The sequence below is a fragment of the Suncus etruscus genome, chromosome 10, assembly GCF_024139225.1.
Source record: "Suncus etruscus isolate mSunEtr1 chromosome 10, mSunEtr1.pri.cur, whole genome shotgun sequence".
NCBI lineage: Eukaryota > Metazoa > Chordata > Mammalia > Eulipotyphla > Soricidae > Suncus > Suncus etruscus.
In genome coordinates, this window is record NC_064857.1 from 21,216,358 (window position 1) to 21,237,602 (window position 21,245).

Below are 21,245 nucleotides of genomic sequence, written 5' to 3' on the forward strand. Positions count from 1 at the left end.
AAAAATATAAAACTGATAACAAACATAACCTTACTTATATTGCTCGGGGTGAGACAAGTAGATTTTAGCAATTTAGCAATATTCACTCTTCAATAACCTTCTGAACCAAGCTATCTTTATGATATGTCAATAAACATGACTCAAACCAGGAAGGCTGTTACAGAACATTTTAAAAATGATTTTGAATTTCACAATTTTTTTTCCCTCTCATTAGGTGAAATGTTATCCTTGAAATTTTACTAACTTTCAGTGATCACTTTTTACTTCTATTGGCATATTTTCTATATATATCTTAGAATATGATTTCATAAACTTCTTGGCCTAACCTACAATTTTTATAGAGCAAATAAGTGAATCTAAGTGACATCGTGAAAAAAATTAAAAGTTAATTTTTCAAAGTATTCCCAAAGATATTAACAATATCTGTACTGGCAAGATGTCTTTTTATTTCTTAGGAGCTTTGTATGGAGGCTTCATTTAACAGCAAGATACTAAAACACAATACTATACCATTTGCCTTCTAGACTTTTAACTTTATAACACTATCTAATAATTGCAGTTCAAATACACCTTTTAAATTCCAAGAGGGAAGAACTGTTCCTTGTTTTACTAGCATCCAAAACATGTAAAGTTCCAGATAAAAGTTAAACATTAGTGTATTTTGAGAAAATAAGGTGGACTGGAAAAGTAGTCATTTTCGAATGATAAACTTTAATCTTTGTAAATATATTATGTTATAATTATAATTATTTACATATACAAATTTAGAAAGTTCAAAATAGCACATAAGTATTAATAGTTACTAAATTTATACCTGATCATCCAGCGGTAACTCACAGAAGGCAGGGATGTATTTAGCCCATTCCACGAGGACTAACAGCTGTTGTTTCATTGATTCACAGACATCACCAATACTTGCAATTTTCTTAACATTTATGTCAGTGCTTACACCTGGGCTTGAAGCCGATATCTAAAAATGTAAAGAACACAGTATTTTATATTATAAATGATATATATTCAAAGTATTTAAATTTTTTCCAAACTTGCTTAAATAAATAAACATCATTAAAGTGAATGCTGTAATTATCATACAATCTTGATAAAGAATAAACATTTGAGAGAATTCATTTAAAATAGAAAAAGTTTATGTATAGCCCCATGCTCCTGTAATTGTAGGTTATTTTCCAATCCCGTGTTTCAAAGTAAATTATTGTAACTTTTAGAAAGCTAGAAGATTTAAACTAGTTATACAAGGAGACTTGAAGTATTCTCATGAAATGTAACAAATACTTAAAATAAAATGACATTTTTATTAAGTAAATTCATCTTAATAGAGTAGTGTATATGGTGATATAATTAATCCTTAGTCTATAAAGCTCTGCTTTTAATAAACTCTTACATAAGCAAACTCAAACGAATTTTACTTTGCTGCAGTTTATGAATAAAATACTTCTAGTGGATAAAGTTTACTAAAATGAGTTAAAATGTTTAAGACCAGAGACAGAAACTCTGCTGTTGTGTTAAATAAAAGTTTATCATACAAGATAGAAAACCAACCCAGAAGAACTTAATACATGACAAATGTTAAGCTCTTTAGAAATTTAAACCACATAAAAATATAGATGTTAAAATGTCACTCTGCTGAAAAAAATATGCTATGTCAAAAGTACTAACAAATAATTTTTAATGTGAACCTACGTGTATATCTTTCCATAGTATTTGCATAATATTTTCTCGAAGGCTCCTTTCAGTCACTCACGAAAAGCTTTATAGACCATCAGTAATCTAAGTAATGATGATGATAATGCAGAGATTTAACCTCATCATATTACCCTTGAGTTATCAAAAATGAAAGTAGTAACACTGACTCACGCATGGACCTGATTAACTAGTTAGCTATTTCAAATTTGTTTTTTATAGAGCAGTATCTTTGACTTTTCTAATAATGCTAAAATAAAGTGTTCTAGAGATATTGTTTGACTGTTCAAAATTCTACTCCTCTATATATTACCAATGCCTTACACTCAAAATAACTGAAACATATTTCTCCTTCTGTAACTTTTACGGAATAAAGCTCCTTTCCTCCCTCTTTTATAAATTCTCGCTCTTCTTTCAAATGCCTGCATCAAACACTGATGAGCACGTGAATTCTTAATTCCAAAGTTATTTTCAAGGAGGAAAGCTTAGATGACAGGTCTCGAAACTCTTCAAAAGTTATGGCAATTGATTTTACACATTTCACACACACACACACACACACACACACACACACACACACAAAACTGAGTTGTTCCCTTGACCAGAGTATTGAATCATGAGTTAAGCATTTTTCATCAATCTTGTACAGATTAATTTGTAATAATCTTAATGCCCTCCCATTTAAAAAATGGGATCTTGTCCAGGAAAAGGCAGATCTAAGCCTAACAGTAATTTCGAAGTAAAATTCTTGAATTTGTTTACATGTGTTTTGTATTATGTGTCAAAATCAAATCCCGAAGTTAGTCCATTTCTTTATTTTGCCTAAGAAGACATATAATTTATTAAAAGTGGGAGAGGATGGGGCCGGGCGGTGGCGCTAAAGGTAAGGTGCCTGCCTTGCCTGCGCTAGCCTTGGACGGACCGCGGTTCGATCCCCCGGTGTCCCATATGGTCCCCCAAGCCAGGAGCAACTTCTGAGCACATAGCCAGGAGTAACCCCTGAGCGTTACCGGGTGTGGCCCAAAAACCAAAAAAAAAAAAAAAAAAAAAAAGTGGGAGAGGATAATAGCAGCTACCTGTCTTGATCGAACTTCAGCTTGCGCCAGTGTGTTAATGGAGGGAATATTGCTGCCATCAAATGTGCTTCTTCTGGTACTTATTCTATCACGTTCATTCTGCACGGCTACAGGGGGAAATGAAAGTGTTTATTAGTGAGTTTATTTCAATATTACCTGCATTGAGAGTTTCAAATTTTTTGATAATCCACAGAGTAAGAAGGATATTTTCTAAAAGAACTTGTGGGGAGGGATGACTGAAGCTGTTTTTCATTCTGTACCTTTTTAAAATAATGGAAAGAGATCCAGGCATGTCACTGAAACTCATGAGATAATGCCTTTTGGGACTCAGAGATTGTATGCATGTTTTAAAGCATTGGGTCAACTAGTTCAGCCACGTTATATTTTTAATAGGATGATTTTTCATTTTCTCCAGTTAATCAAACTGTAAGATAACTAGATAGTTTTGCTTGTGAGACTGAACAGGTCAAAGATAAGGGTGTATTCCTTGGCAGAAGATATGAGTCATAGACTTTAAACTTCCATTTTCTTTTTCTTGTAAAACACAAGAAAAAATGGAAAGTAAATTTGTGATAGTGAAGGTGATTTTAAGATTGTGGGTTCGATGGTTTCTGGGGAAATGGTAAGCTTTGGGTAGTTTACAATTTTTATAAAGTAAAAGTAACAGATGTAACAGATGGTAGAGGTCTTTCCTGAGAAGAATAAAGTGTGAATCCAGCACTTTTGGAAAGATTAAAAATACTTTCAGAATGGTATAAAGGCTTCTGGGAGACAATTAGATCAATTTATTTCAGAAAGAAAAGAACAATAATATTAAAGCTTAAATTTATCAATGAAAAATTACAGACTTGGGGCTGGAAATATAATATAGCATGTGTCTTCATGCTGTAGACCTATGTTCCATCCCTGTAATCTGTATGGTCTCCTGAGCACATGCCAAAACTAATCCCTAAGTGCTGAGTCAGGAGTAACCTGTGAGGATTGTAAATGTTTTGGCCTCAAAAACCAGATATAAAATAAAGGAACTTGCTAACTAGAAAGAATTCTGTGTACCTTACGTTCAATCTGTTCAAATAGCAAGTCATTAAACTATCAGATTTTTTATAGTAACTATCAATTAAATAAAGAAATAAAAAATATAAGACAGGGCCCGGAGAGGTAGCACAGTGGTGTTTGCCTTGCAAGCAGTCGATCCAGAACCTAAGGTGGTTGGTTCGAATCCCGGTGTCCCTTATGGTCCCCCATGCCTGCCAGGAGCTATTTCTGAGCAGACAGCCAGGAGTCACCCCTGAGCACCGCTGGGTGTGACCCAAAAAACAAAAAAATATATATATATAAATTACAGAAGTTTGTCATATATATATATATATATATATATATATATATATATATATATATGACAAACTTCTGTAATTTATCCGAAATTTACTACTAACTATAAAATCCATTAGGTTAAAAGAAAACTATTAAATCTTTTGTTGCCTATAAGACTGAACAATCTTTGTTAGAGTGAATCACTAATATTTTACTTTAAAATAATATTTAATGTTAGGTTAAGTTCTATTCAACAAAAATTGCTTTTGATTTGCAGCCTAAAGTGACTCATATATAAATGCATGTTGAAAACATTAAATATAAGATATTCTTTTATAAATTTTATTTACAATGTAAAGAATCTAAAGATAAATTTTAGAGAAAGTATTTTAACATACTTCTGTCTGCTAGAAATTAATGTTTTATCGCATATTATTATATTATTGCTGTAAATATCATAAGATACTTATATAAACTATTTCACAAAAATGATATATTATTCTGTATAATAGAACATAATTACTATTTTTAATATAAATTCTTTATTTAAGCACAATGATTACAAACATGATTGTAGTTGGGATTCAGTCAAAATTAAAACAGCCCCCTTCACCAGTGCAACATTCCCACCACCAATGCCCCCCTCCCTCCTTCCCATCCCCTACCTATATTTTTTGAAAATAATACTTTTTAATGATTAAGAAAATCATAAGGAAATAAATGATGAATATATGCTTCAACTTTTGTATGAATGAATGTGGCAATCTGGTACAAATTAAAAAAAGATGACTGACAAATGTATAATTAATTCTATCAGATACTAAAAATATGTGATATACTAGAAATATGTGATTTGGAAATCATAAAGTATTAATTTAGGTTGTGAACTTTCTTTGCCATATTTTGAGTTTATCAACCTGCATAAAACTAAGAAAATTTTTGTCTTTTAAAAAATGAGTAAAATAAAATTATGTCTAAGGCAAGTATGATAGTATTTTTTGTAGGATAGTCAATTGTTTAGATTATTTTTATAATTTGTGACTTATTTCTGAAAGTCTCTTTTTGTGATAATTATAAGATATGGTAAAATTGATAAGCATAAACTATTGTGGCTCTTATCCTATGCTAAATATTTAAATATATAAATTCATTGTTTTAAATTTGCCATTTTTAGATTGCAGGGTAATATATGTTCAATGTGAAATAAGTGAGCCAAAGATTATTGAAGAGTACTAAGGAGTACCAAGTTAAATAGAGAATATAGCTTAAAAGAATGCAAACATTTTGGTTGTTGTTGTTGTTGTTTTGTTTGTTTGTTTTTGGGTCATACCCAGTGGCGTTCAGGGGTTACTTCTGGCTCTGCACTCAGAAATCGCTCTTAGAAGGCTCGCAGGGCCATATAGAATGCCATATTGAATCTGGATCAGTTCCAAGTTGGATGCATTCAAGGCAAATGCCCTATTGCTGTGCTATCACTCAGGCCCAATCATGCAAACTTTCTGAGTGTGTTATTTATTTTGTCTTTTACATAACTGAAACGTCAACAACTTGAAAATTATTTGGAAGTGCAGTGTTCAAAAATATTTGTATACTAAGGAATATATGAAAAGTAAATGGTGTTTATGAAATAAATAAATATATTGTATGCTATTGAGGATAAAACTGTGCTTTATAGTACATTTATCATTGAAACCTTTTACTAGATTCTTCTATTCATTATTTTGAACAAGACATTATAATAAAAAATAATCAGACTCAAATACCCAACCCAAAGTCAATGACAACAGAATCGATACCCAATCTACAACAAACTATACATAGAGGAGAGCAGTTACACTAGCATTCTGGGGGGCAAATGAGAGAGATATGGGATGCTAGCTGAGAACAGGAGATGAAGGAGGACAACAGTGGCGGTGGGAATGGCCCTGGTTCATTATCACTATTTACCTTAAATATTACTGTGAAAGATTCGTAATTCACTTTGGTCACAATAAAAATTATTTTTAAAAAATTAGACCATTTGTCTCAGTTGCCAGAGATACACAATAGTAGAGAAAATGCTGCCTGAAGTCAGTGGCAGTTTTCAGAGAGTTATCAGTAGGCTATTATTCTAATATTTAATGGATCTCAAATTCCTCACTGAGAAATAATTAAGGAAAATTAGAACCATGTGAAATGTAATTGTAATAAAAATAGATTATGAGAAAAACACTTTCCATCATCAACAATATTAATTATCAATATTATGTTTTTAATATTACCTTCCTTTTTCATTCCTGCTCTAAAGCACTTTCTTAATCGACAATATCTACATTGATTTCTTTTGTCCTTGTCCACTACACACTGTCGACTGAACCTGTAATATTAAGCAAAGACTATATTAGTTTGCAGAAAATCATTTATAAAAACAAAATATATTTTAAGAAAATACGGACAAAGTTCGCATGATAGAAAGAGTTATATATACAGTATATAAACAGTATATCATAGAAAGAATTATAGAAACAGTTATGACTTTTTTAAGTTTCAAGACTAAATGATATGAAAAAACAAATCTTGTGCATTTAGTATTGTTTATAATAAAATAAAAGTTGAATCATCTCACTTTTTCAAAACCAAATCTGACTAGGACAAGGGTTGAGAATCATGGCTCTTTGGTGGTGTTGAAGTGAAATACTTTTTACATCAATACCATAAACAGTACAATTCTAACCATTTACCTAAACTATAATAAAAATGTAATTTGGTTTTTGGTTTTTGGGTCACACCCGGTGATGCTCGGGGTTACTCTTCGCTCCAGGCTCAGAAATTGTCCCTGGCAGGCACAGGGGACCAAATGGGCTGCCTGGATTCAAACCCCGGTCCATCTGCATGAAAGGCAAATGCCTTATCTCCATGCTATCTCTCTGGCCCCATAATAAAAATATTTTAAAGACTTTGATACACAAATTTTAGTTGGTCATTTTATTTTTATTTATTTATTTATTTGGTTTTTGGGCCACCCTCAGGGGTTACTCTTGGCTCTGCAATCATAAATAACTCTTGGCAGGCTTTAAGTAATATGTTCATATGGGATGCAGGGAATCAAACACAGGTTCACCCTGGGTGAGACGCATGCAAGGCAAATGATCTACCGCTGTGCTATCACTCCAGCCCCTTGGTCATTTTAAAGTGTTTTAATGTGCTAGAGAGTATTATAGTTTATTTCTCAACATGTTCACAATTATCTTTCTAAATATCTTATTCACTTCACTTTAGTTTCAACTGAAGCTTACTCTAATGCCAAATTGTATATTAAAAGTTGTTGAGAATAGCATTTAGAAGATAGTCTTTTCACATTAGAGTAGCATTAATAAGAAAAAAGTGTGGTTGAGGTTGTGATGAGTTGGAACCTTCACAAAATGTAATACAAAATGCTGAGCTTAGGTTAAAAATTTTGCAGTTTATCAGAGTTAAACATAATTACTATATATTCCAATAATGTCACTCCTATCAATATAACTAAGAGAAATAAAACCAGGATCACACAAAGCTCATATATAAATATCAACAGTAGCATTCTATGTAATAGTCCCAAATAGGGACAGCAATAATACTCATCAAAAACAAAAACAAAAAAAACATGGGGCCAGAATGGTGGCACAGAACAGTAAGGTATCTGCCTTGCTAGCGCTAGCCTAGGACGGACTGCGGTTATATCCCCTGGAGTCCTATGTGGTCCCCCAAGCCAGGTGTGATATCTGAGTGCATAGCCAGGAGTAACCCCTGAGCATCACCAACAAAACAAAACAAAACAAAAAAAAAGCAAAAACTAAAACAAAAGACCTAACCCTCTAAATAACAAAACCAAACCACTGGGGCCAGAGCAATGGTACACTAGGTAGGGTGGTTGCCTTTCATGTGTCCTACCTGGCACCCCTTTTGGTACACCAAACAAATTCTGCCATGAGTGATTCTTGAGAGCAGAGTCAAGTATAAGCTCTATGCACTGTTGGGTAGGAACCCAAAATAAACAAGCAAAAAACATAAAAACAAACACACAAGAAACAACCAATGAAATTCTCATCGATTTATGAATTGGTATCAATAAAAAAGCGGGCACACACATAACAGAATACCATTTGTCAATAAATGAAATGATGTAAGGATTCAGATTGTAATGGGAAAACTTTAGAAATACTAAGTGAAATATGTCAAGATATCAAATTTACGTTCTATGTAAGTATCCAGAGTAGATAAATCGATACAAACAAAATAGAATAATGCTATTTGAAGTGATAAAGGTGAGGAGGAGATATGATTTCTTCCTAAAGTGACAAAATTGTTATAAACTGTAGTGTTCTTGCACAACTGTGTAAATATACTTCTTAGTATGAACTCTACACTTAAAAGAAGTGTGATTATTTCTAGAATTAGAACTACACTTAATTTCCAAGTCTATCATTTATTTACTTTTTTTGTCATACACCCAGATATGTACAGGACTTTCTCCAAGATCTGTGCTCAGGGATTCACTCCTGGTGGGTCTCCAGGTACCATTTGGGGATGCCAGGAATCAAATCCAGTGGTCTGCATGTGAGGACAATGTACTATCCACTATATTATCTTTCTTTATTGTTTAAAGGTATCATTGCTCTACAGAGATTTTATACTTAAGTTTCAGGAATATAATATTCTAGCACCAAACCCACCACCACTGACAACTTACCTCCACCAATAAACCCAGATTTCCTCCCACCTCCCAACCATCCTCCTTGAGAGGAACATTTTCTGCAAATATTTATTTTTTAAGTTATTATTTATTATAGTTATAATAAATAATATTTTATTTAAACACCATGTTTACAAACATGATTGTAACTGGGTTTCAGTCATTAAAAGAACACCCCCCTTCACCAGTGCAACATTCCCATCACCAAGGCCCCAATTAAGTTTGGTCATTGTAATCTGGATCTCTTGCTTTCAGTTCTGTTGCTTCTGTGGCTCAGTTACACAAATATGCCACAGCTCTCCACTAACAATTTATCTGAGAAACTTGACCACTGTCCATTATTTCCACCTATCTCTTCTTAGTTCTTCTTAGTTTCAGTACTTCTCCCCATCCTGTATTATTACTCTTCAGAGAATGTTCGGATGCAATTTAATATTTAATTTCCTCCAGCCAATTCTTACTTCACTTTCTTAATGATTGTTTTGAGAGAATAAGCCTTGATCATACATATGAACATGTACTAGACTACATCCCAAAACTTCGAAGACTGTTGCATGAGGGGCCAGAGAATTAGTACAGTGTGCAAGATGCTTGCTAAGCAATAGGCCAACGTGGGTTTGAAATCTAGAATTATGGTCCCCCAGCCTTACCAGGAGTGATCCCTGTGTGAAAAGCCAGGAATAAGTCCTGAGTACCACTAGATGTGGTCATAAAACAAACACACAAACCGAAAAAGTCATTGCACGAAATCAATATGAAACATTAAAACTTTGAAGCTTACATTTAAAAATCACATTTTAAACAACATTTTAAAAAGGATCAAAAAAGTAGGGCCAGAGGGATAACTTAGGGAACAGTCTTGCTTTCCATGAGACTAGCCTGAGTTTAATACTTAGCACTACACGGAGTCCCATGAGCACTGCCAGGAGTGATTCTGGCATCCAAAGCCCAAAGGTGCAGGCCCTAAAGCACTCCTGAGTGGAGCCTAGATTTTGGCTAAAAATTTTTAAATGCTTATTGATAAATTCCTAATTATGTACAGTTTATTATTTATTATTCACAATGTTAAATTAAGAATGTATTTTATAATCCTTAAAAAACTATTTTCTGAAAATACAATTGGATATGAGAAATGATGGTTATAAAATCTGTTGTAGGAAAATTGAGATAGGTGAAAATTTTTTTTTCAGAGGAAAAAAAATACCACACTATTTGGCAATGTCTGACTGAAGAACTTAAGAGAAAGGACCAGATTACCAAGTACAATATTAAATGAAACCAGGAGTTAAATAAATGCTACAAAGCACCTGTCATATAAAATATACTGATGTAAGTATTAATAATATATGTACCCTCTAAGTAAAGTATACTCTAAAAATAGTGCTTATAATATATTTATAGATAAAATAAATGATATTCTAATATTTTGCTTCTAATTTATATGTTGATAAATAGATATAAGAAAGCCTATACTTGCCAAGAAAATATCTAGATTTGAAAAAAGCAAGACCTTTATATCTCTAAGCTTGAAAAAAAATATGGTAACTATTTTCAAGTGAAAAAATATGTAAGGGAAATTAGGTTGATGACAGCGATCATGATGGAAAGGTGGATGTAAAATTTACTGAATATCTTCTAATTTCCAGAAGTTCTATGAAAACATTATTTCTCAATTTTTATCATATACAAAAGAAAGACTGTTGAAAGATATAAAAGATACCTGTATGGCTATTTTCAGAATCTCAAAAGTTATTGCATTTAGTTGCTAGGGTAGTAATTTTTATTTTAGCTTTAATAGAACAAATTCATAAAGCCTATACTGAACATTGAATGCAATCGCAGAGAAATAAATTTTATGAAGAACATCTATTTACCTAACTTTAACTTGAGTTTTTATACAGATAAAATCAAAACCATTTTGTTTTTTCAGGAAGATGTGAACATGGATGGCTTACTTTTTGTGTGTATGTCTGTGTAATCCTTCTTGATGCTTTCCTAGAAAAATTACTAGAAAACACTAGCAGGACAGTTATATATTAACTTTTCCTCTTGTATCCTGAGATAAGTAAACTATTTAAAATGTTAACTTTGCTCCTAAAGTAAGGTAAATATTATCTTTTTACATCTTTCATCTATAATAATTTTTCTTGTAAATTGGTCATTTTAATAGTCCTCTTTTAGTGTAGAAGTAATCTACATTCAAGAACTGTTATTCTGATACTTCTTGAATAAATCTACTCTTAACTGTATCATGATGTTTACTACAAAATAGGAAAATAAACTACTATGAATATATGATATCTACAACATAATACGTGTTAGAAAAAAACACCTAAATTTAAGGACGAAACATTAGAGAAAAATACATTTAAAGTTTTTATGGTTAAAACTTAATTTGGTTCACTACACAAATCTGTACTTTTCTAATTTCTATTTTGAAAGACACAAGCTATAATGACATCCAAAAAATAAATACATATATTACAAATCTATTTAAATACAGATTTAAACATGTTGAGTGGAATATGAATACATAGTAAAACAGTAAAGAAACAAGGAAAAGAGCAGAAAAAGCTTTAGAAAGCAGCTAAGAAGAAGGAGAAGGAGGGGCCGGAGAGATAGCATGGAGGTAAGGCGTTTGCCTTTCATGCAGAAAGTCATCAGTTCAAATCCCGGCGTCCCATATGGTCCCCCGTGCCTGCCAGGAGCAATTTCTGAGCATGGAGCCAGGAATAACCCCTGAGCACCGCCGGGTGTGACCCAAAAACTAAAAAAAAAAAAAAAAAAAAAAAAAAAAAAAAAAAAAAAAAAAAAGAAGGAGAAGGAAAGAAATAGATGTTTGCTAGATGTTTCAATTCTATTGGCCCAAGTTGGGTGGAAAATACATGGATTCTTTTAAGATTATTTTATAAGTTTAAAACATTTTCTAAAAGAAGAATCAATATGTGAAGGCATATTGAATAGAAACCTTTGCTTCTCACTCTGAAAGCATCTTAAGAAATTTTCTTTCTTAAAGTTTCAGAAAGCTTTTGCAGGCATTTGAAACAATCCTAAAGATAAATTTCTTTCCTTTAAGGACCATTTCAGTACCTGCAAGAATAAACATGACTCTTGCGTATGCTTCGCCTGAAGAAGCCTTTGCACCCATCACAGCTTGATGCTCCATAGTGCTTTCCTGTCGCTCTGTCTCCGCATATAGCACAAAGAGAGTTGACACCACTGTCTACTGTATTCATACTTGAGGTCTCTGGGGCAGAACTATCTGTGAGAGAAAGTAGAAGGACAGAGTTCATAACATTTAGTATTTGTTTTAATTGCCAAATAGGCTCAAAACTGTCTATTTTTTGACTTCTTGGAGGTCTCAAAATAGTACCCTTTTTTTCCCCCTAAAGCACAGGCTTTTTGTTAGACCATTCTCTCTCTCATATTTCTGACATTTCAATTTTGGGAAACCAAAGGGCTCAGACCATCAGCTACTGTATTTCCCACAGGAGTTCCTCAAGTCCTATAACATTATCATGTGTATCATGGAGAACAAATCTCCAATTTTTTTCTCTTGGGGCTAAGGAAGTCGGCCACTGGTAGTCTACTTCCCTTGTTTGAATAAGGCTATGGGTATGATTCCTGGCACAAATAATAACAGCAGAAATTTCAACTTTAGTCATTATGGTTCACATGCATATCTGCTTAAAATACTCAAAATATTAATATAACCGTAAAGTTCAATAGGAATTTCAAATTCATGCCATCTGTGACAGGAAGGACCTTAAGTAATTATGCTAAAGAAATAATTCCAAAAGTGAAAACACCATGTGATATCAATTACATATGGAATTTAAAGTACAAACAGAACAAAAACAAATCAAACGATTAGACTCTGTCAAAGACAAAGTTTATTAGTAGAAAGGAAAAGGATAGTCAGAAGTAGGAGGGACCATTAAGAAGGGTCAATTGGTAACTAATGATTGAAAACTAGTCTTTGCTGGTGGAAGTGGTATGGAATCTACTTTGTAGAGATATGAAGCAATATTAAAAACCATAAACTATAAGCAACTATAAGTAAATAAAATACTCTTTCATTTTCCTTTTGAAGGTATTCTTTCTCTAGGGTTTCTTATGTCAATCGTGTTATCACAGTACACAAGGCCAATAGCATTAAAATCTTCATTGTATCTCTCCTTAAATTTTCAAACTTAACCAAACAGTGAATCAATATATAAAGCACAACCCATCTAAGAATATTCTCCCAAATTGTTTTTTCTAGTAGAACCTATAATTTCACTAACTAAAAAAATAACACTTCAGTTTATTCAATTATATATGATGGCTTAGCTACTTATTATCTATACATGTCTTAAACATTTCTTATGTCAATATATTGACTATATCTTTAAGAATATATTTATAGTTAAATATATAAAATATGTAGGGTGATAAATTAAACTAAATTTACTATGAAACTATATAACATAATCATATTGCAATTAACCAAGCTGTTATGTACAAAAAAGTATAGTTAGAAGTTTTCAAGTTGATTCTATGACAACACATATATTCCATAGTCTAATGTTTTTCAATAGACAGATATTTTGTATATCATTTCATAAATCAAAACTAATGTTAAGAAGACAGAAATAAGACTGCTGCAAGTATTAAGGATTGCTAAATGAGATGATTTATAAAAATACACAAAAATCATATAATTTGTTTCAGATTAATGCCATGCATGCTTACAAATGATTAACAGCATTACTAAAAAAAAAAACAAACTTGAAAACACTTTAGAATGGCATTGATTTTTCTAAAATTAATCTTAAGTCTCCTTTTACTACTTAATAATCTACAGTATTTAAATAAACACGATTTTGTCTAAATTAATATCTCATTAAATAATGTTCAAGTCCAAATATAAGGATTCTAAGAGTGACTTTTTTGAGTTGCTCTAGAGGTTCATTTTAACTCTACTAAATGTCATAATTCATTTTCTGTTGATTTAAAAGGCTTTTAACTAATAAGCCATTATTTATAGCAAATGTAGTAGCAATCATACAATTTATACAGCATAGAACATCAAGATATCCTAAGTATAAGATATATTTTAGACTATATTATATCAAGTAATATAATTTTAGCATATATTTTAATATTTATTTAGGATTTAGTATATTTTAGACATATTTACTGATCCAAATGCACTCTTTAAATATAACTTTAATATGTTTTAAGAATTCTAACAATTATAACTTATTCTAAACAATAATTCTACTTAAAAATACAGATCTGTATTTTTACTTAATACAAATTTTATTTAAAAATACAAATGTTAAAAATACTGAAATGGATTATCTAAAGACACAAACCCTAAATAATCCATACCTTATTTTAAGTTAAAACGTTATAGCAGATAAAACCCAAGAAATGTGTTTTATAAGCAGGTTATAAACCTCCTGTCGTCTATGGAAATCTAAATTCATGATGTCATCTTAAATATTGCACAGAAAACATGCCTCATAGCCAGTACTTATTTATGGATGTGATGTACAACAAACAAAATATCTGCCAAACAGAATCATTTTATCTAACTGTCCCAGGACAGGATTCTGACATTGCTTTGTTATACAGATTTTTTTTTCCTGTCTTAAGTATTAAATGGTTCTATTACAAATTAAAACTTTGTGATGAAATGTAAAAGCTCAGATTCAAAGCCTTGAAAATCTATGTCCTGACTTCTCTGGCAAAAAATCCAGAACTAGTCCCAGGGAAGCTCAGTTTGACTTCTCCCATTAAATACCTTCCTTGTATCTGTAAGCGGATAGAAACTCACCATTTGAATTATATAAAATCTGCATAGTTTCAAACTCCAAAGTTGTATAAGTTGGATCCAAAACTTCACTGTAATTTGCCATATCCATGTCAAGTATCGGTTCCGATACCCTCATCATTGATTGAGAAACTCACATCCAAGTGCACCGCAGGCCCTGTGTGTGTGTGTGTGTGTGTGGTGGCTGTTTGGCTCTCAATCTGTGACTGATAATCCAGAGTTAACTGTAACTGAATGACTTATGCACTCCTGTGGGAGGAGCCGTAAAACAGTAAATGTCTTCAGCAGGCCATATTCTGCTTATTTCTTTTTCTTTTATGGTATACGCAAGCAATTCCTTGTGATAATCTTGGAATGCTTCAAGGAATCACCTTATCTGAAGTGCTTAGTGGACTAACATGATTTCCTAAATTGATTTCCAGTAGACAATAAATGACATCACTAAGAGGTTTAAAAATAGAAAAAGACATTGTCAAGTTTTAAATTTCAGTTATAACATGATTTACCCTAAACACAAGGCTTAAAGAAGATACCATGTGTTCTAAAAGTCAAAACAAGTGAACACTTAACACTAAACATAAGCTTACTATTTTCATTTTCTTTCTAGTACATAAACTAAAATTTGCTTATGCAAGAAATTTGTGTTTAGAAATAACAGGAATCTTTTTTACACTCCAATACCATGTTTGACATAGTATAATATGGCCTTTAACACACTTCCTTAAATTATGAATCTATAAGTCTGTGTTCCTGGTATGTTCTTTCTCAGAGAAGAAACAGGTAACTTTCTAGTAGATGGCAGATATGCAATAAGTTATTGTTACATGAATATGGATTCATTTCTCTTGATCCCTGATGCACTTGTGAAACTAAATTGAAATAAAATTACTTCTAATCTATGAATTTATATGTTTCCATCATCAACCTATTAATTCTTGTATCTATGTAGTCCAGTGTATCTTTTGTTTGTTCTTAACATTTCCAGTTTGGGAACTAGTTTAAAAGAGTATTAAATGAGTATCTTTTACTTCTAAAATACATTTATTGATTGTATCTTCCAAGAAAGAACCTAATTCTCATTTACATTATAAAATTCTACATATCACATTCATCATTCGTTGGTTAATAAAATATAGTTCTTATTAAAATAATAAAATAGCATATCTTAATATGAAAATTCTTATGAAATATCTTAGTATAAAAGAGAAACTTAAAAATAGTATATTTTGTCAGCTTTGAAAGCTGATCCCTTTAAAAATACAGTAGAAACTAGAAGTCATTGTAGCAGTCAGCTAGATAAAATCAAACTAATTACTAAGTGGCATTACAGTCAGAAATTCACCAACAGAAGGAAAAGGAGATAATAAAAAGGTAAAAAAATATGTTTCATTATAGGATTACAGAACACTAAGAGACGTAAAGATAATTCAAAGTTAAGCAAAACAGCCAAGACGTAAATAGTAGAAGTGTATATAAGTGGACAAATGGATAAGGAAAGCAAGGGTGATGATGGAATAATACTAAGAATTTTAAAAGAATGAACTATGGCTCATTCTGTAAGTAAGTTTCAGGGCTCATCAAAGGGACCAAGTTTCCAGAACTCTGAAGATAAGGTAGAACAATCCAAAATAATGCCTTGTTATCTCCTCTACCTTCATTGGTTGAACAGCCATAAGGAACAAAGGCCGCATCTCCTGAAATCTTGCAAAGAAACACAGCATTGTCTCATAAACTGACAATATCTATGAGGTCCCAACAAGTGTGTTTGGGGAGAAACTTATTTCATAACGTCAGTAGTGGCTCTTCTAAGAAACGAGAGAGATTCATTGAAAGAAGTTGGATACCATGAAGGAGTCATTGGTTCAGGCAGAGGAAGTGGCTGCTGAGATTACTTAGAGAAAACTGGAGAAACACAAGATGAAACACTGCTCAAAAAGAAATGAATTGGCTCTGCAATTGCCTTTTAATCCCAGTAACAGTACTCAAACGTGGAGGAGATATGTGAAAGATCCACCTAAAAAAAGCAAAAGTCAAACCTTAGGAGAACAGAATGGAAGTACCAACAGTCTCTTTCTCCAAAACTCAAGAAGAAAACTTTTTCTACAGAGCAACAAATTGATATTGATTCATAAGTGACAGTTAAGAATGGAAATCTTCCCAAGAGAGTGAAATCTTTCTCCAAAAGAAAGAAAGGCTGATCTCCATGAAGACGAGAAAATTGTCTTCCCAAAGGAAACCCAGGCAAATGGGTGTGAGGAGATGATTGGCTGCAAGTGCAGCGGCTCCAAGAAACAGAGCAAGATGCCAACATGATTTCAGGAAGATTAGAACAGACATTTCCCTGGTTAGGATGCAACACTTTCCAACTCATCTTCTACGTTTTGATAAAAGCAAAATATCAGAGCCAAAGAGATAGCACAATTTACTGCATACATTGTTTGCATGCTTTGCAAGCAGGAGATCCAAGTTTGAGCTTCTGGATGGCCCCTGGGCACTGCCAGAAGTGACCACTGATTATAGTGCCAGAAGTAGTTATAAGCAGCAGTAGGTTTGTCCCCCAAATAAAGGCAAATAAAAAGCAAAATTCACTAGAAATAAAAAAAATGTTGAATTGATGCAAATACTACAAAAAGGGTTGAATGATCAAAATAGACAAAGTAAAATAAGTCAGTTATAAAACATATAAAATCTCATCATTCTAATACTGGAGTTCTAGAGAAGCTAATTTCATATATTCAAAAAGAATGGCTTCTGCCAAGAGGCAGAGTGAGTGGAAAGTATGAAGTTAATAATAACTGGACATATAATATCAGAAAAGCAATAGGGGTAAATTATAGGCATCTGTGGTACAATATTGTGTCCCTGTTCAATAATTTATTGTACAATTAAAATTACTAAAAGAGATCTCATGCTGTATTTTTAACACAATAAAAAATATGATAGAGATATATAAAAAAGGACCGAACTGTATCATGAGAAACTTAGAATTCTACTATAATCAGAGGTACATAAAACAATTGATGACCTTTTAGAAAGGAACCTGTAACTTAAGGAAACTACTGAAAAATAGTATGTTGACAAAGGAAATTGATAAACTGATATAATATAAGGCATAGTTTAGAGGAGATCAGAGTTTTTCTTGTGGTATTTTAACTTGATAGAATTATAAGTTATTCTATAGTTCCCTTATGAAGAATCCTTCATACTTGTAAAAATATATTCCATATTATTTTTATTTACTGAAAGAGAATCATTAGGACAAGTGAAGTAGGTGAAAGAAAATCAGAGAAATAAATCTAGTCACAGTTAATTATGTTAACTATGCATTTTATTTCTGCCTCATAATCAAAGGATGTATCACATTCACAGTATTTTTCATTAATTAACAATTTTGAAATTTTCATGATTTTGTAAATTTGATATATGGAAACATATCTACTAGACAATAAAACAATTTCATAAATTTTAGAAAGAAAGAAGTTTTATGGTCAGGAAAGGGACAGAAGGGAATGAGTCAAAAATTCTCATTCTTGCTTTATGAATTACTTTCTTTAAATGTATTCATTAAACTCCATTCAATTAAAAGCTTTAGTAGTGGGGCCAAAGAGATAGCATGGAGGTAAGGCATTTGCCTTGCATGCAGAAGGTCGGTGGTTCGAATCCTGGCATCCCATATGGTCCCCTGAGCCTGCCAAGAGCGATTTCTGAGCATAGAGTCAGGAGTAACCCCTGAGTGCTGCCGGGTGTGACCCCCTCCAAAAAACAAACAAACAAAAAAAAAACTTTAGTAGTTAAAATTTTAAAGAAATTTTTAATTTCATGTATAGGCAATGGAGAAACTATGCCTAAATTACTTCCATTACTAATCTGACATTAAATATAACTTTATGAATATTTAAGATTACTTTAAAAGATCAAACAGCAATTTGTAATAATAAATTTTCTAAAATATGAGTTCTTAATTTATAGTCATGTAAATTAAAATAAATATAAATATAAAATATTATAAAATTTTACTATGTGATACACTATAATCTTTAGCATAATATCTTGATTTCTTTTATTTTAAGTAATATCTTTATTTAAACACCTTGATAACAAATATGATTGTAGTTGGGTTTCAGTAATGTAAAGAACACCAATGCAACATTCCCATCACCAGTGTCTCAAATATCCTGATTTCTAAGGTAAGCTGTACCATCTTAGACCTGGTCAAGTCAAACACCTGTGAAAGAGCCTTATTTGTAGATAAAAGGTTGATTTTAAATACTCAACTAATGTTCCTGTAATGTGTCTCTCAGAAAAAATGTTTTATAAACTGGCGTGGAAAATGACATTTAAATATATTTAGAGAAACAACAAGGTATAAAAATAAATCGTGCTTAAAAAGAAAAATCAATTTATTACTATTACTCAAGATAAAAGCAGAAACATTTCTATCTTATCTGTAAGACTATTAAACATGTGAAATTGTTCTATACTTTATATCTGATTTAATGTTTCCCTCAAAACATGACTTTAGAAATAGAATAATAAAAATCAAGGCTATTTTCACAATATTTTCAAGAAAATCATCTGGTGTGTCAACACAGGTTTATTTTTTTTTATTTAAAATTAGAACTAATAGCTTTTGTCTGTAAATTTATTCCATTGAGATCATTTTTCAGAGTAAAAAATATACTATAATTCAAAAGCACATTCTGATTTCCATATATTAACATATAGAATTGCTCAAAGTTACAGAAAAAAGAATAACCATCCAAATCAACCCAGGAAAATTTGCAACATAAAGGAAATCATTTAAGTGAAGAACTCTACACAATAAAATAGAGGATTCAAAGCAAAGTCATCTAACTTTTGGAAACCAAACAAAGAAACAAACAAAAAACATTCAATTTTTTAAAAAATATGTTTACTTGTTGCTTTAATCTAAATAAAATCCCTCTTATTAAAAAAATATTTCTCTCCTCTTCTACTTTTATCACACAAAAATGTTAAATTTAAGCATTAAATATTGGTGTTTTAATCTTCAAAGAAAGCTGCAATCGATGACATGCAAACAAAGATGTTAGAAATTTGCAATAATAACAGGAGTTTTAAGAACAATTTTTGAGAATTTTAAAGAGCTTCAGAGGGTCCTTTCCTTAAGTCAGATTCTATATCATTTTTGATAAGTAAAATTTTATAAAATATTTTATAAAAATCTCTTCTTTTATCTAGCTGACAGTCATGTGATGATCAACAGAATCATATAACTCAGTAAGGCACTTTAAAGTAAAATCATTACCTAATTAAAAAAAAAAAAGCACAGCTGTGCTCCTGGTTTATCCTTAGTTCTGTGCTCAGAAATCATTCTAGAGGACGTATATAATGACACCAGAGGAAATGGATGTCATATACAAGGCATAAAGCATGAGTTACCCACAGTATTCTCTCTCTCTCTCTCTCTCTCTCTCTCTCTCTCTCTCTCTCTCTCTCTCTCTCTCTCTCTCTCTCTCTCTCTCCCTCCCTCCATCCCTCCCATCCAAGATTCTGAAAAATTCTTAAATATCCAATAAATAATATTCTAATATATTCTTAAATTTAAATGGAAGTTTTACTTATTTTATGTATTAATATTCTCTAGTTTACTGTCCAGATCATAGTTCGAAATTACACCCATGGGGCCTGATAGCATGGAGGTAAGGCATTTGCCTTTCATGCAGAAAGTCATTGGTTCAAATCCCGGAGTTCCATATGGTCTCCCGAGCCTGCCAGGAGCGATTTCTGAGCATAGAGCCAGGAGTAACTCCTGAGTGCTGCCAGGTGTGACCAAAAAACCAAAAAACAAACAAACAAGCAAACAAAAAGAAATTACACCCATAAAGACCCACCTGGATATCCTATTTTACATTTCTCTTTTACCTGAGCAAAGAAAACAACAGAAAAGATCATCTTATAGTGAAATGTAAATATACTGAGAACACAGTCAACACCCTGCAAAATACCGGAATATCTGTGTGAGTTGCTTACTATAGTTCATGTTTATACCAAGTATTCACATATATGTTTTTCTCTACTTCCCTTAAAGTAATAAAGAAACAACCCAAAACTAAAGAAGAAAAGAAGTTATCAGTTATTTTTAGAAAGAATGCACAGCTGTAACCAAGAATGCACTCTTCGAGTAAATGCTTAGAGATAGTATGAGAAATCTGCATACATTAAATCTATATTCAAGGTCAGCTGCCTTATGATTCAAAACAGACTCTCCTTTTCTGAAGATAAGGAGTTGATTAGTACTAAATTATTAACCGGGAAGTAGATTATACTGCTAAGAAAAGAAAAAAAAATCTGGATATAGGGAACATGTTAAGAATCCACAGTCAGTATTTCTGTATTTCCTTTTATAGTATATACTATCATTGTTACCACTGCAAACTCAGCAGAGCTACTCACAATATTTAAGACTGTGGTAATTCTCTGATTCCACATCTGCTGCATTAAGTAAAAAGAAGTACGAAAGTCAATAGTTATTTCAGAAACATTCTTAGGTATTGCAATCCTTATAGTTTTATCATGCTGAGAGCATGATTACATTTAAACATTCTAAAATTTACAATACCACAAATTTTAGTATCTGGGATCA

General features: G+C 31.9%; 1 protein-coding gene across 2 annotated transcripts in view; it reads right to left on the reverse strand.

Annotated features, from left to right (window-relative positions):
• Positions 1–21,245, reverse strand: part of HNF4G (hepatocyte nuclear factor 4 gamma) — a 76,903-nt gene that overhangs the window by 9,932 nt on the left and 45,726 nt on the right. The window contains exons 1-5 of one of the 2 annotated variants that reach the window (XM_049781826.1): positions 14,624–14,741; positions 11,890–12,061; positions 6,350–6,444; positions 2,775–2,881; positions 815–970 (exon numbers count right to left, since the gene is read on the reverse strand). In XM_049781826.1, the coding sequence (XP_049637783.1) occupies positions 815–970; positions 2,775–2,881; positions 6,350–6,444; positions 11,890–12,061; positions 14,624–14,741 (648 nt within the window). Of the gene's footprint in view, positions 1–814; positions 971–2,774; positions 2,882–6,349; positions 6,445–11,889; positions 12,062–14,623; positions 14,742–21,245 lie in introns of those variants that run through there. The other variant, XM_049781828.1, reaches the window with a different exon arrangement.